The sequence below is a fragment of the Canis lupus genome, chromosome 3 (genome assembly GCF_011100685.1).
Source record: "Canis lupus familiaris isolate Mischka breed German Shepherd chromosome 3, alternate assembly UU_Cfam_GSD_1.0, whole genome shotgun sequence".
Lineage (NCBI taxonomy): Eukaryota > Metazoa > Chordata > Mammalia > Carnivora > Canidae > Canis > Canis lupus.
The window spans coordinates 92,019,221-92,030,830 of record NC_049224.1 but is presented as its reverse complement, the minus strand read 5'-3'; the positions used below and the strand labels follow the sequence as shown (position 1 = coordinate 92,030,830).

The 11,610-nt window shown below is 71.5% G+C and overlaps 1 protein-coding gene across 1 annotated transcript; it reads right to left on the bottom strand.

Annotated features, from left to right (window-relative positions):
* Positions 1–2,771: 2,771 nt before the first annotated feature.
* SPON2 (spondin 2) lies at positions 2,772–9,519 on the bottom strand. Its single transcript, XM_038533623.1, has 7 exons — positions 9,393–9,519; positions 8,928–9,036; positions 5,028–5,253; positions 4,444–4,667; positions 4,179–4,370; positions 3,813–3,987; positions 2,772–3,088 (listed from the first exon to the last, which is right to left on the bottom strand). The coding sequence occupies exons 2-7, from the start codon at positions 8,958–8,960 to the stop codon at positions 2,904–2,906; spliced, it is 1,035 nt and encodes a 344-aa protein (XP_038389551.1). The 5' UTR covers positions 8,961–9,036; positions 9,393–9,519; the 3' UTR covers positions 2,772–2,903.
* Positions 9,520–11,610: the final 2,091 nt, after the last annotated feature.

The window sequence follows — 11,610 nt, the reverse complement described above, 5'->3', positions numbered from 1 at the left end:
TCACTAACTGGGGTGTGGAGTCCAGCGTTTCAGTTGCTCTGTAGTCATGTGCTCAGTTCTGTGTATACTTTTGAGATTTTTTAAAAAGATTTTTTTTTATTTATTTGAGAGAGAGCGAGCACAATCCAGGAGGAGGGGCAGAGGGACATGGAGAAGCAGGCTCGTGGGGCTGATGCCAGACCCTGAGATGCTGACCTGAGTCGGAGGCAGATGCTTCACCGCCGCAGCCCCGCAGGCGCCCCTCTGCCTGAGTTCTGAGCGCAGGTTTGGGTAACAGCCCGCATGGCTGATCGCGTCCTCTTCGTGATCATCCCAGAAGGGCTTTCTGGTTCTGATTTCGCAGTTTGCTGTTTCCTCCAATTTAGCGGTCATGCTGGTTTTCTCACGTGATTGTGACTTTCATTGGGAGTTCTTGCTCCTGTGGGGATTCTTTGAATCCTGAGTCCAGCTCAGGACTCCAGCAAAAGTTTTAATTAAGGGTTTTTCAGATCGCTGCTGTAATCAGACCTCATGCCCCTGGGGTCTGGGCTTCAGGAATTGCCGGGGATCATTGTTTTCTTCTCTGGACAGGATCCAAATGCAGGAGAGGCTGTGCCCTGGTAGCGCCCTCTGTCTGCTGCCCCCCACCCACCCCGGGCCGGTGCCCCTTGGGCCTCAGATGCCCCAGGCTAAGGGTGCCAAGGCCAGCAGAGCCATCCCAGGCGGAGCCTGGCTCCCACGGCTTCTTGCCTCAGCCCCCAGGGGACTCCCTGCCTCCTACCTCTCGGTCATTCCTATACACGCACGTGACAGTTCCTGGGAGGGGTCTCATCTGGTCTCCTATGTGCGGGGGCTCAGCACGAGGACTCTTGCAAGACAAACACAGTGGGCTGAGTGCCTCGTTCATTCAGCAGGTATTTGCCGTCTGTGTCTCTTGGCCGGGCCGTGCACGCCGTCCCCATGTGCACACCCTGCACCCCAGGCTGTGTGTGGGGAGCCTGCTGCCCCACGGGCAGGCTGTGTCCAGGAGCACAGACCGAACTTTGTGCTTACAAGACCCTCAGGAAGTCTACCTGGTGTGGTGCTCCACTGAAATGCAGGGAGGCTCATCCGTGGGGGGCCTTGGCCGAGACGAGGGGGTCAGACCTCCTTACAGGCTGCAGGTCCCCCCCACACCCAGGGCGCTTGGCAATGGGAGGGGGTTGGACCTCCTTACACGCTGCATGCCCCCCTTTCCCCCGGGGGTGCTCGGCTGGGGTGGGGGGTGCTCGGCTGGGACCCCACCACTGGAAAGCGCTGTATCATGGAGCACCTCAGTTGTGCCCAGCGAGGGGTGCAGAGATCCGCAGGGAACGTCTGAGAACACCTCACAGGGGAGCCCCTCCTCACCCCCCCATCTATTCGGCAGGACATGCCCAACGTATTGGCTGTGAATCCACTCCCTGTTGGGGGAGGAAAGGGTCACACGCAGCTGTTTACACTGATTCCTCCCCTAGGTCTAGAGTCAAGGTGACCACCGGGGGTATATATCTGTTCTGGAGAGAGGAATGGTGGGGGGTGGGGGGCAGAGGGGCCCCAACCAGAGGTGGGGAAGGAGCCCTGCCTGTCGGGTGGGGGAGGGCAGGCGGTAGGGGTGGGGTGGGGGTCAAGCCTGGTGTTGCCCAGATGGCGAGGACAAAGAGCAAGGAGCGTGGTCCCCAGGTGCCACGGAGCAGGGGACGTGCAGCCCCCGACGGCAGCAGAGGGGCTCTCAATGGAGGGAGATACTGGGAACAGGAAGTGGGGCACATCCTTTCTGGGCAGGAGGACTTGATGGGGAAAGGGGGAAGCAGGAGAACTTCCTGAGGTATGAGAGGCAGATGTTGGCTGCTGAGAATGACTGAGTTGGGGACAAGATGGGAGAAAATTCAGAGGGATGGCGCCGAGTGTGTGCAAGGCTGGGAGCGGTGTCCTGCCCAGGCTGCTCCCGCGGGTGGCGACGGTCTAGCAGCCCAGGTCTGAGCATGTGGGATCCACGAGGGCCCCTGACAGAGTGAGTGGGAGGGGGTTGGGGAGGTGTGATCTTGAGAAAGAGACGCAGAGGCGAGAGGGGTCTCTGCGTGGAAGCGCAGTGGCTCAGAATCAGCAGGAGCATCAGGGGGACAGTGGACAGGACCAAGAGGGGGGAGGGAGGGGGAGGGGGGAAGGGCGGTGTTGGATAGGAGGGGGAGGGGAGAGGGAAGCAGAGTGGACAGGATGGGGGAGATGGACAGTTGCTGGATCTGATGCCGCACATGTCCGAGCAGAGGAAGAATGTTCTGGAAGGGTCCCCAGGAAGAGGCTTTCCCGTCTTCTGGTCGTCCCCTGAGGGACCAGCGCGGCCCGAGGCTGGGGGACCCCCGTGGGATCCGAACTGCTGCGCAAGACCCGACCGTGAGCTCAAACGAGGGCCCAGGGGGCTGACCCGGGAGCCGTGGGGCCTGTCGGGGGGGCCGCGGCCTGCGCAGGACGCTGGGCGCCGACGAGCTGCGGGGGCCGCCGCTGGGCTGGGGGGGGGGGGTCCCCTCCTCCGGCCGCGCCCTGCCCAGCGCCCTCGCAGGCAACGCGACACGAGGGCCCGAGCTCAGGAATCGGTCTTTATTCACGTAGGGAGGCGGCCACAGGCGGCGGGCGTCCGCCCCTCTCCGCGCCCCGGGGCGGGGGGGTCTGGGCCCGAGGGCGGGCGGGGCTGTGGGCGAGTCGCCCGGGGCGCGGGGGCAGGTCCGCTCGGGGTCTCCGCAGGCGGCCCTGGGGCACCGCGTGCCGGGCGTCCGTGCGCGTCGGCTCCGAGCAGGGGCCGCGGGGATGCGCTGGGCCGAGCCCCCCGGGGAGCGGAGCCGGACCCCGCCCGGAGGGAAGCTTCTGGGAGGAGGCGCCGGGCGGGCGGGGCCGAAGCCGCGGGGGCGTCAGACGCAGTTGTCGGGGACGCAGTCGGCGTCCTCCTGCAGCTCCGGGCACGCGGCGCCCTGGTTGGCGGGTTGCACGCGCACGTAGCGCGTCCTGCTCTTGGCCCCCAGCTGCCCGCACGGACCCCCGCACAGCCCCCAGGGCGACCACAGCGACACCTCGCAGTCCAGCGGCGTCTCGGGGCCTGGGGGCGGGACACAGCCGTCGGCGAGCTCGGCCACGAGGCCCTCCGGGCGGGGCTCCCGAGCCGGCGCCTCCACGCCGGGGACGCCGGGGACGCCGGGGACGCCGGGCAAGAGGAGCGGCTCGGTCCCGAGCCCCAGCCCCCAGGGGCCCCGTGCCCTGCGCCACGCTCGGCGCCCGCGGGACCGCGCCTCGTGCTGAGCGCGTGGAGCCCCTGGATGCGCGACAGCCTACTGAGCGCGCAGCCCGTGGCACGGCCCGTCCCCGCGTGACGCCACCAGCCGCCTGCCCCTCCCCCCCCCCCCGCTGCGCCGCGTCACACCGGCCCCCCCAGGTCGTTCTGTCTCCGCGCGGTGGCCGCTCGCCATTGAGGATTCCTCTAAGGGTGACGTGAGGGCCTCCGCGTGCGGGGCAGTCCGCAGCCGCCCTGTCACGGCCCCCGTGGGACCCGCGACCCTGAGTGGTGTCTCTACCCCCGCGCAGCTAGCGGGACGCCAGGGCCTCCCAGGAATCCGCGCGGGCCCCAGGCTCACGGGAGTCGGGCCAGGCTCCCGCAGATCCTCCCGGAGGTGCTCCCCGGGTGTTCCCCTGAAGTGCTCCCGCAGGTGCTCCCTGCAGGTGTTCCCACGGGTGCTCCCCTACGTGCTCCCGCAGGTCCTCCCCGCAGGTGCTCCCGCAGGTGCCCCCCGCAGGTGCTCCCGCCAGCGGGGTGGGCCTGGGCTCACCTGAGAGGCTGTCCAGGATCTCATTGCCCCCGCCCACTGGGTCCGGGGCGGGCAGGACGAAGGTCCGGGGGTGCTGCCGGAGCCGCACCAGGGTCACTCTGGCGATGGGGGGCAGGGACTTCAGCCGGGGGTAGTAGAAGGAGTTTGCCGGGTGGCTGGGAGAGGAGGAGGTTATCTGTGGGGAGAGCGGGGTGTCGGCACAGCCAGAGCGGGGTGCTCGTGCGGGGGGGGGCCACCTCACTCCTACCCGCACCCCCCCCCCCCGCACCCCGACCCGCCGCACACCCGGCTTCTGTGCAGCGGGAACGGGCTGCGCGCCGGCCGGGCGCCACCTGCTGGACGGCCCGGAGCCGGCAGGGCGCTCACCTCGGTCACCGTGTCCTGCGGGATGGTGGCGAAGTTGGGGGACGAGAAGGTAAAGCCGCTGTCCGTGCCAGCGTCGTAGGGGTACAGGTCCACGGCCACCTGCTCCCTCCAGCGGTCCCCGTCACACAGGTCCAGGCTGTCCACGCCCACGAACCAGTCTGGGCTGGGGACGATGCGGACCACGAAGGACACCTGGGGGGGGGGCAGTGCTCAGCAGGAGGCGGCGGCCACACCTCCACCCCCCCCCCCGCCCGCCGCGGCTCACCAGCGAGTGCCGGGAGTGGGCCTCGAGCTCCGCCGACGTCTGGCCGGTGCCGCTGGCCACCGCGGGCGCCGAGAACACCTCGTGCACGCTCTGCAGCTTCTCGGCCGCCGCCTCCATCTCCCGCATCAGGGCCCAGGCCTCGCCGCGCTCCGCGAAGTCCCGCAGCCCGTCGCTGACGTACTGGTTCTTCCTCCACAGGCTGTAGTCGGAGCTGTGCGCCGCCCCTGGGGGTGCGGGGGTGAGCGGCCGGGCACCCGCCCTCCCCTGGGTCACCTGCGTCCAGCCACCCCCGCCCCGCGCCCCAGGGCATGGCCCGAGGACACCTGCCCTGCTCCCCCCACTCCCTGCGCCCCCCCAGGGTCACCAGCGTCCAAGACCCCCACTGCACCCCTGCACCCTAGGGCACGGCCCGAGGACAGCCGCCCTGCTCCCCCCACACCCTCCCCAGGGTCACCAGCATCCACCCCCCAGCACCCCCGCACCCCGGGCATTCCCCGAGCCCAGCAGGAGGTGCCCGCAGGTATTTGTGGCGCTGAGGTAGCTCAGGAGAGTGTCCCCCTGCAGGGCGGGCGGCGGGGGCTTACCCAGGAGGGAGGACCACTGCGCGGGCGGCCGGAACAGGGGGTACTGCTTGGGGAAGGCCGTCTGGCTCCACTTGCCCGTGAAGGTGATGCTGTAGCGGGCCAGGGGCCGGGCGGTGCACACGGACTCTGCCCCCCGCGGCCGCCCCGCGGCGGAGCCCAGCGCGGTCAGGAGCAGCGCCCACAGGGCCCTGCCGCGGGCGGTGGCCTGCCCCGGGGCTCCCATGACCTGGGATCGCGGAGAGAACACCACCAGCTGGCCCGGAGCGCTGCCCCTCCGCACCCCGCACCCCTGCTCCCTTCTCACTGCCCCCCTCGGCCCAGCGGAGCCCCATCCCGGAAAGCAAAGCCGGGTCAGGCTCGGGCTGGATTCCAAGCCCCTCGGGGATTTGGAGCCCGGCGGCGGCCTCGTGTGGGAGCCGTGCCCGGGCGCACCCCGGGGCCGCAGCTCGGCGCTGCCCTCGGGTCCGGGAGCCTGGGGGGGGGTGCCCGGCGCGAGCGCAGGCCTCCCCCCTCGGTGCGGGGACGGGCGCGGCACTCACCGAGCAGCGGCGGCGGGAGGGCTGGCGGCCGGGCCGCGGAGGGTCCCCGCGGGGCGCAGAGCACCGGCCGGCCCAGGGCCCGGGACGCACGGACGGGCGGCCGCGGAGAGCGCGGGCCGGGGAGGCAGGGCGGGGGCTCCCGGGGCTGCGCGCCTCGCTCTGGCTCCGGCGCCGCCGAGCAGATGCGTCTCTGGCGCTGAGGTCACGCTCCTCCCTCGGGCGCCTGCCACTTGCCGCACCCCTTTCTTTGTCTTCCCCTCCCGCGTCCCCGCCCTCGGGCTCTCCCGGCCCCCCCCCCCCCCCCCGTGTCTCCCTGGAGGTGCTGGCCCCGCGGTCGGGCGGAGGCGGGAGGGCCGGGAGCGCCGGGGTCCGCCCCGCCACGGTGGGCCCCGAGGGCCGCGTTCCTGCCCAGACGTGGGTCCCGCTCGCTCGCCCCGTGGGGCACGCCCGGGTCGCGGGGCTCCCCGGCAGGCCCGGCTGTCGGCCGCGCGGCCCACGGGGCGCAGGAGCCGCCGTCCACGCGGGGGGCCGGGGCCTCCCGGGGCCTCGGGGAGCCGCAGGCCCTTGGGCACAGGCGGCCGCGGGGGGCAGCGCGCGCAGGAGGAGGCCGGGCTGGCGACGGCCCTCGCTGCGCCGTCGGGAAGACGCTTCCAGAACCCGGGTCGGGCCTGGGAGCGGGGAGCCGGGCCGAAGCGCCAGAGGCCTCAAGCTAAGCAGAGAGCCTGGGAGTTCTGGCCGCGCCTGACATTCCAGTGGCGGCGGCGGAATAAATAGAACCGACGCGAATAGAATGCAAACAAATGACCTAAGCCGCGGTTCACGGAAAGCAGGCTGCACACAGGTCCTAAGTCAGGGCTTTCAAACTCTGCTTTCGGGGACCCCCCTGTTCCAAGTCCACAGGAGCCCCACGAGCTTGCTGCGTGTGGGTTAGAGCCGCCCAAACCTCCCTTATTTGAAACCACAACAGAAACGCTCAGAAGGCAGAAGGCGTAGTAAGTTGCTCACGGATGAAAACGCGTTAATGTAAACAGCGCGTTTCACGGAAACCAACTATATTTTTCAAAGAGAAAGGCTGCGCGAGCGAGAGAGCGGCCTGGTTCCACGTCCCTGCCCTCGGTCTGCCTGGCGTTGTGGGGGGACGCCGGGCACCTGCGCCCGCTCTCCCTGACACGCCGTGGCCCCTTTCCGCGGACACAAAGCAGGAGATGGGCCCGGGGCCGCGTCCAGGTGGCGCACAGTCCGGTGGCGGCGGTGGTGGCCTCAGGCTTGCCCATTTTACGGGGTTCTCCTGTCCCGGCAGCCCCACACCCACGTGGGAAGCCCCTGGACTCCAGGGTGCCCGGGCGACGGGCTGCCAGGGGAGCACGGCCGAGGGCACTCGACAGGTGCAGAGGTGGGGGCAGGGCCCCGTGGCCAGGAGGGGTCGGCTCAGCTGCGGATCCCCTGCTCCCCGCTCTTGCCCTGGAAACCAGGGTGCAGGGTCTTGCCACCTCTGCTTTCAGAAGCACGTTTCCGTAGACAGAGCGTTCGTCCTGTTTGGGCAGCGCCCCTTGCCAACGGGAGCCATCGGTGCGCTAGCCGCGGGTGAGAACCCCCAGGCGCTCGGGGCGGGGGCGGGGGGCGCCCCGCAGGCGGCCGAGGGGCTGCGCAGGCAGGATAGTTCACGCGGGGTGCTAGCTTGGTTCCGAATTCCCGGGTCCCTCCAGGTCACTTCTTGCCCAGTCAGTTCTCAGGGCTCAGGTTGTGGCTGCCACTCAGGCCTCCACACCCCCACCTCCCTGCACCTCCACCTCCCCTGCACCCCCTCCCTGTCTGCACCCCCACCTCCCTGCACCCGCTCCCTGCCTGTATGCCCACCTCACTGCACCCCCACCTCCCTGCACCTGCTCCCTGCCTGTACGCCCACCTCCCTGGATCCCCTCCCTGTCTGCACCCCCACCTCCCTCCCTGCACCTCCACTTCCCCATCTGCACCCCACCTCCCTGCACCCCCTCCCTCCCTGTACCCCTGTGCCCTCTGTAGACCCCCCATGCCCCAGTACAGAGCACTGCTGTCTACACCCAAGCCCCCAGCCCTTTCGGGCCCCCCCAACTGTGAATGGCTGCAGCAAGCACCCCGTGTCCCGATGCCACCCCATGTGTGCCCACTCCAGCTCGCGTTGGCAGGGAGTGCAGGGTGGCCGAGGGTGGTGGTGGGTGGCCGTGGGTGGCTGCGGCGGCTGTGCCGTCCTTTCCACCTGGTGTGGGGGCGGGTTTTGTGGGCTCACCCGGCCGGGGCTGCGTGGGTCCGGAGGCCCATCGGGGGCGTGGGGGGGGTCCACGTCCTCACCCCCTGCCCGTGGGCGGCAGCCCGCGCTCCCCGCCCAGGGTGCGCCCGAGGGTGCCTGGGCCGCAGCTCCGCTGGAACAAGGGCTCTTTCAGGGCCTCCGCAGGCGCGGGCGTGGCGCTGGGGTGGCCGCGGGCGCACAGGCCCACTTTGTCTGCTCCCCTGGCCACCCAGCCCACGGTCCCCGCGGCCAGGCCACCGCCAGACGCCCGGCTGGCACACACGTCCCGCCCGCGGCCAAGCCCCTCCCCGTCGGCCTCAGGGGCATCTCGGGTGGTGGCCCCCGCAGCCGGTGGCGCCCCGTCTTGTCACGGCGCTGTTTTCAGTCAAGCCGCACAGGGAAGCTCTAACGTAGCCTCGGGGGCTGTCCCCGCCGGGTGCGGCCCGCGGCCCGCGAGCTTCCAGGGTGACTTCAGGCCCGGCTGCTGGCCCCACCCACGCCCCTCACCCCTGCGGGCACCGCTGCTGCGTGGGGCCTCGATGGCCCGTGGGGCCTGGGTCCTGGTGTGGCTTTGCGGCCTGCCGTGACCCCCCAAGGACAGGGGCCAGTGGGCCAGCCTCCCCGCACCCCGCCAGCCACACACCCAGGCCCCCTCTCCCCAGGAGGCCGCAGGGCGGAGCTGCGGGGTGGGACCTTGGGGCCCTAAGGTCGACCTCCGCTGGGGGCCGTGGCCTCTGTGCACCTGGGGTAGCAGGGGGCTCCCCTGAGAAGCTCCCCTCGAGGGCGGCGACCAAGCGGCGGAAGCGGCAGCAGGCCCTTCCCAGCGCCCTGGAAACGCACCCATGGTCTCCCGTGTCTTGCTGTGACCGGGAAAATTGGCGGAACCGTGGTGAGGACAGGGAGCCACAGGGTGTGTGTGTTGACAGCGTTGGCCATTTATAAGGGCGCAGCTCAGGGGTGACACCCATGGCATTGCTGCATGGTCGTCACGGCCACCTGCCAGACGCACCCACACTGCGGGTCTGAACCGCAGTGCCCGTTCGCGCCCCTCCCAGCAGATCTGTCCCAGGCAGGCGCAGCGTCCCCGGGGCTCACCATGCGGAGGGCGGGGGCAGGACGTCGTCCCATCCCAGGCTAAGGCCACGCTGCACGCGCGCACCGCCCACGGACACCCGGTGGCTTCACCCTCGAGCTGTCAGTCGTGCTGCCGTGAACACGGGTGTGCAGACATCCCTTTGAGCACCTGCATTGCCATCTTTGGGGTTGTCCACCCACGCGTGGTGGCTCTGCACTTGATATTTCAAGGAGCCTCCACCCTGTTGTCCACGGTGGCTACGCCAGCGGGGCACTGGGACCCACTTTCCCCGTGTCTTCGCCTGTTGCGGGGAGTGGCCTGAGCCGTCCCCATGCCTTGCCCTGTCCTAGCCTGGGGATGAGCAGCCCGTGCCCTGGGGCCAACCACCCGCCCGTCAGCTCTGGATGGGGCCCTTTCCTAACAGCGTTCCTATGAGGTGTGGGGTGGTTTCTGGGAAGACTCCACCCGTGACCCTCTGCACTTGCCTGAGGCAGAGCTGACCCAGGGGACAAGCCTTGGCCCTAGGTGACAGCTGGAAACTCCCCACACTTCGTGAAGTTGCGGTTGCCCGAGGCCGTGGTAACAGTGGGCGCACCTGCCGGAACCCAAAACCTGGAAGGGAAGTGCACACGTGGGACACGCCGCCACCGTAGTCCCAGGGCCTAGAGGGCCGAGCCAACGCCGCGGGGGCGCTCCTGCGGGAGGGGGAGGCCCAGGGTCCGCACAGCAGGGCGCCCCGCTGTGTGGCACTGGATGCCGCCACTCGCCGCATCTGGGTGGAGCGCGACTTCCAGAATTGCCACATTGGATTATTTTAATTGTTCAGCTTTCATCAGAAAGTAGGCCACGGGCGACGACGCTTGCAAGAGGACCTGGCAGGTGGCAAGACGGGAGCCCCAGGGGGGCAGGACCACGGAGGGGCCGGGCCCAGTCCACGCCCACGTGCAGGGGGCCCGGGGAGCCTCCTGGACCCGCGGCTGCTGCGGCCAACGGGGCAGCAGGGATTGCGGGGAGGGGCCCCAACCCGTAGTCAGCAGATGCTCCGGGTGGGGGTCCCCGGGCCTCGCCTGCAGGCAGAGCGGGGGGTGGGCAGTGCGGCCCCTGCCGACCCTGTGACCGCGGGACCCAAGGGCCTCAGGACACAGAGGCAAGTCCCCTGAGAGCCGCGGGGGGGGGCGGCATTGGGCTCTGCAGCAGCAGCGGGGGGGCCCCAGTGCGGGGGTGGGGGGGCGGGGGGCGGCCCCAGTGCGGGGGGGTGGGGGGGCGGCCCCAGTGCGGGGGTGGGGGGGCGGGGGGCGGCCCCAGTGCCGGCCGTGCTGGGAGACCCGCAAGCCTCCGGAGCCCGCTCCACCCCGCCTGCTGGACCCCCCACCCCACCGGCCGCCCGCGCTCGGACGAGCACAGCAGAGCGGCCCCGCGGCCCACGGAGCGTGGGAGGCGGCCGGGCGGCGCTGGGGGCCGGGGCTGGGCCGGCGCCTAGCGTGACCTGTCCGTGGCCTGCGCTCACCTGCGTGTCCTGCGTGGCCTGTGTCGCCCGCGTGGCCGTGCATGGCTGGGCGTGACCTGCGCGGCCTGCGCTCCTCCCGGCGCGGCGGCTGGTCCCCGGGGGGCTGCGTGGAGGTGGTTCCGGGGCCCCGGGGCCGCGGGAGGGAAGGGGCCCCACACCCCGAGGGCGGTGGCTGCGGAGCTCGGGAGGCCCGGTCCTGACCCCGGGTCAGGGAGCCCCGCGGCCGTGGACGTGCCACCCGGTGGGCGGGAGAGGCCGGCGGCCCGGGGCGCACACGCACACGCACACGCACACGCACACGAGGGGCCTCCTCTCCCGGGACCCCGGGCGGGGCGGGCCCCGAAGGCCGCAGGGACTGTCGGGGCGGCGGGAGCCCCCAGGCCGCACGGGGCGACTCGGGGCGTGGATCGGGGCGCGCGGGGGAGGCGCTGGGGGGCCGCTCGGCACAGCCCCGCCCCCCCGCCCCGGACCTCGCACCGCGGGGGTCCCCTTCCCGGCCCCAGGCTCCCAGGGGCCAGCGGAGCCCAGTGCGGGGGTGGGGGGGGTGAGGGGCGGGGGGGGGGCAGGGGGCGGGCAGGTTCTCAGCGGGCCCCTCCCTGGCTCCCCGCGGCCCGACCCTGGGCGGCCACGCCCCCCGGCCTCAGTTTCCCCGCCCGCGGGGCTCACGCTGACGTCACCCGCCCCGTGACCCGCGGGCGCCCGGGCTGGAGCTGCGGCCAGGCTCTGAGTCAGGGGCGCGGCGGCCAAGCTGCCGCCCACCCGCCGCGCCTCCCCCTCCCTCACGCAGCCGGCGGCCGGGGCACCCAGGGCCGGGGGTGTCGGGGTGGTGGGCGGAGGGGTGCCCTCGGGTCGCGCGGCCCCAGGGAGCCCCGCAGCGGGAGCAGCCCAGGCCCGCGCAGCGCTTCCCGCAGGCCCTGCTCCTCCTGCGCGGGGAGCCCCCCCCCCCCCCGCCCCCCGCCCCCCGCCCCCCGCCCCCCTGCGGCCCGCCCCGCCCGGAAACTGTGAGCCGCGGCCTGGCTCAGCCTCCCTCAGCCTCCCGTGGCCTACTTTCCGCCCGGCGCGGTGCAAATGTGGGTCAGCGCTTGCTCGCGGCCGCGGCCGGGCCCACGGGGCGGGGGGGTGGGGGGTGGTCGGGGCGGAGCAGCCCCCCTCCTCCCGCACCCCCTCCTCCGGCACCCCTACCCCTCACCACCGCC

Excerpts from the sequence above, each read along its gene's own strand:
- SPON2 (XM_038533623.1), bottom strand. The coding sequence starts at position 8,960 with ATGGGACGACGTCCTGCCCCCGCCCTCCGCATG. Across the intron at positions 4,371-4,443 it reads CCCACTCCCGGCACTCGCTG|GTGTCCTTCGTGGTCCGCAT; the intron begins GTGAGCCGCGGC and ends CCCCCCCCCCAG. Across the intron at positions 3,988-4,178 it reads CGCAGGACACGGTGACCGAG|ATAACCTCCTCCTCTCCCAG; the intron begins GTGAGCGCCCTG and ends CTCTCCCCACAG.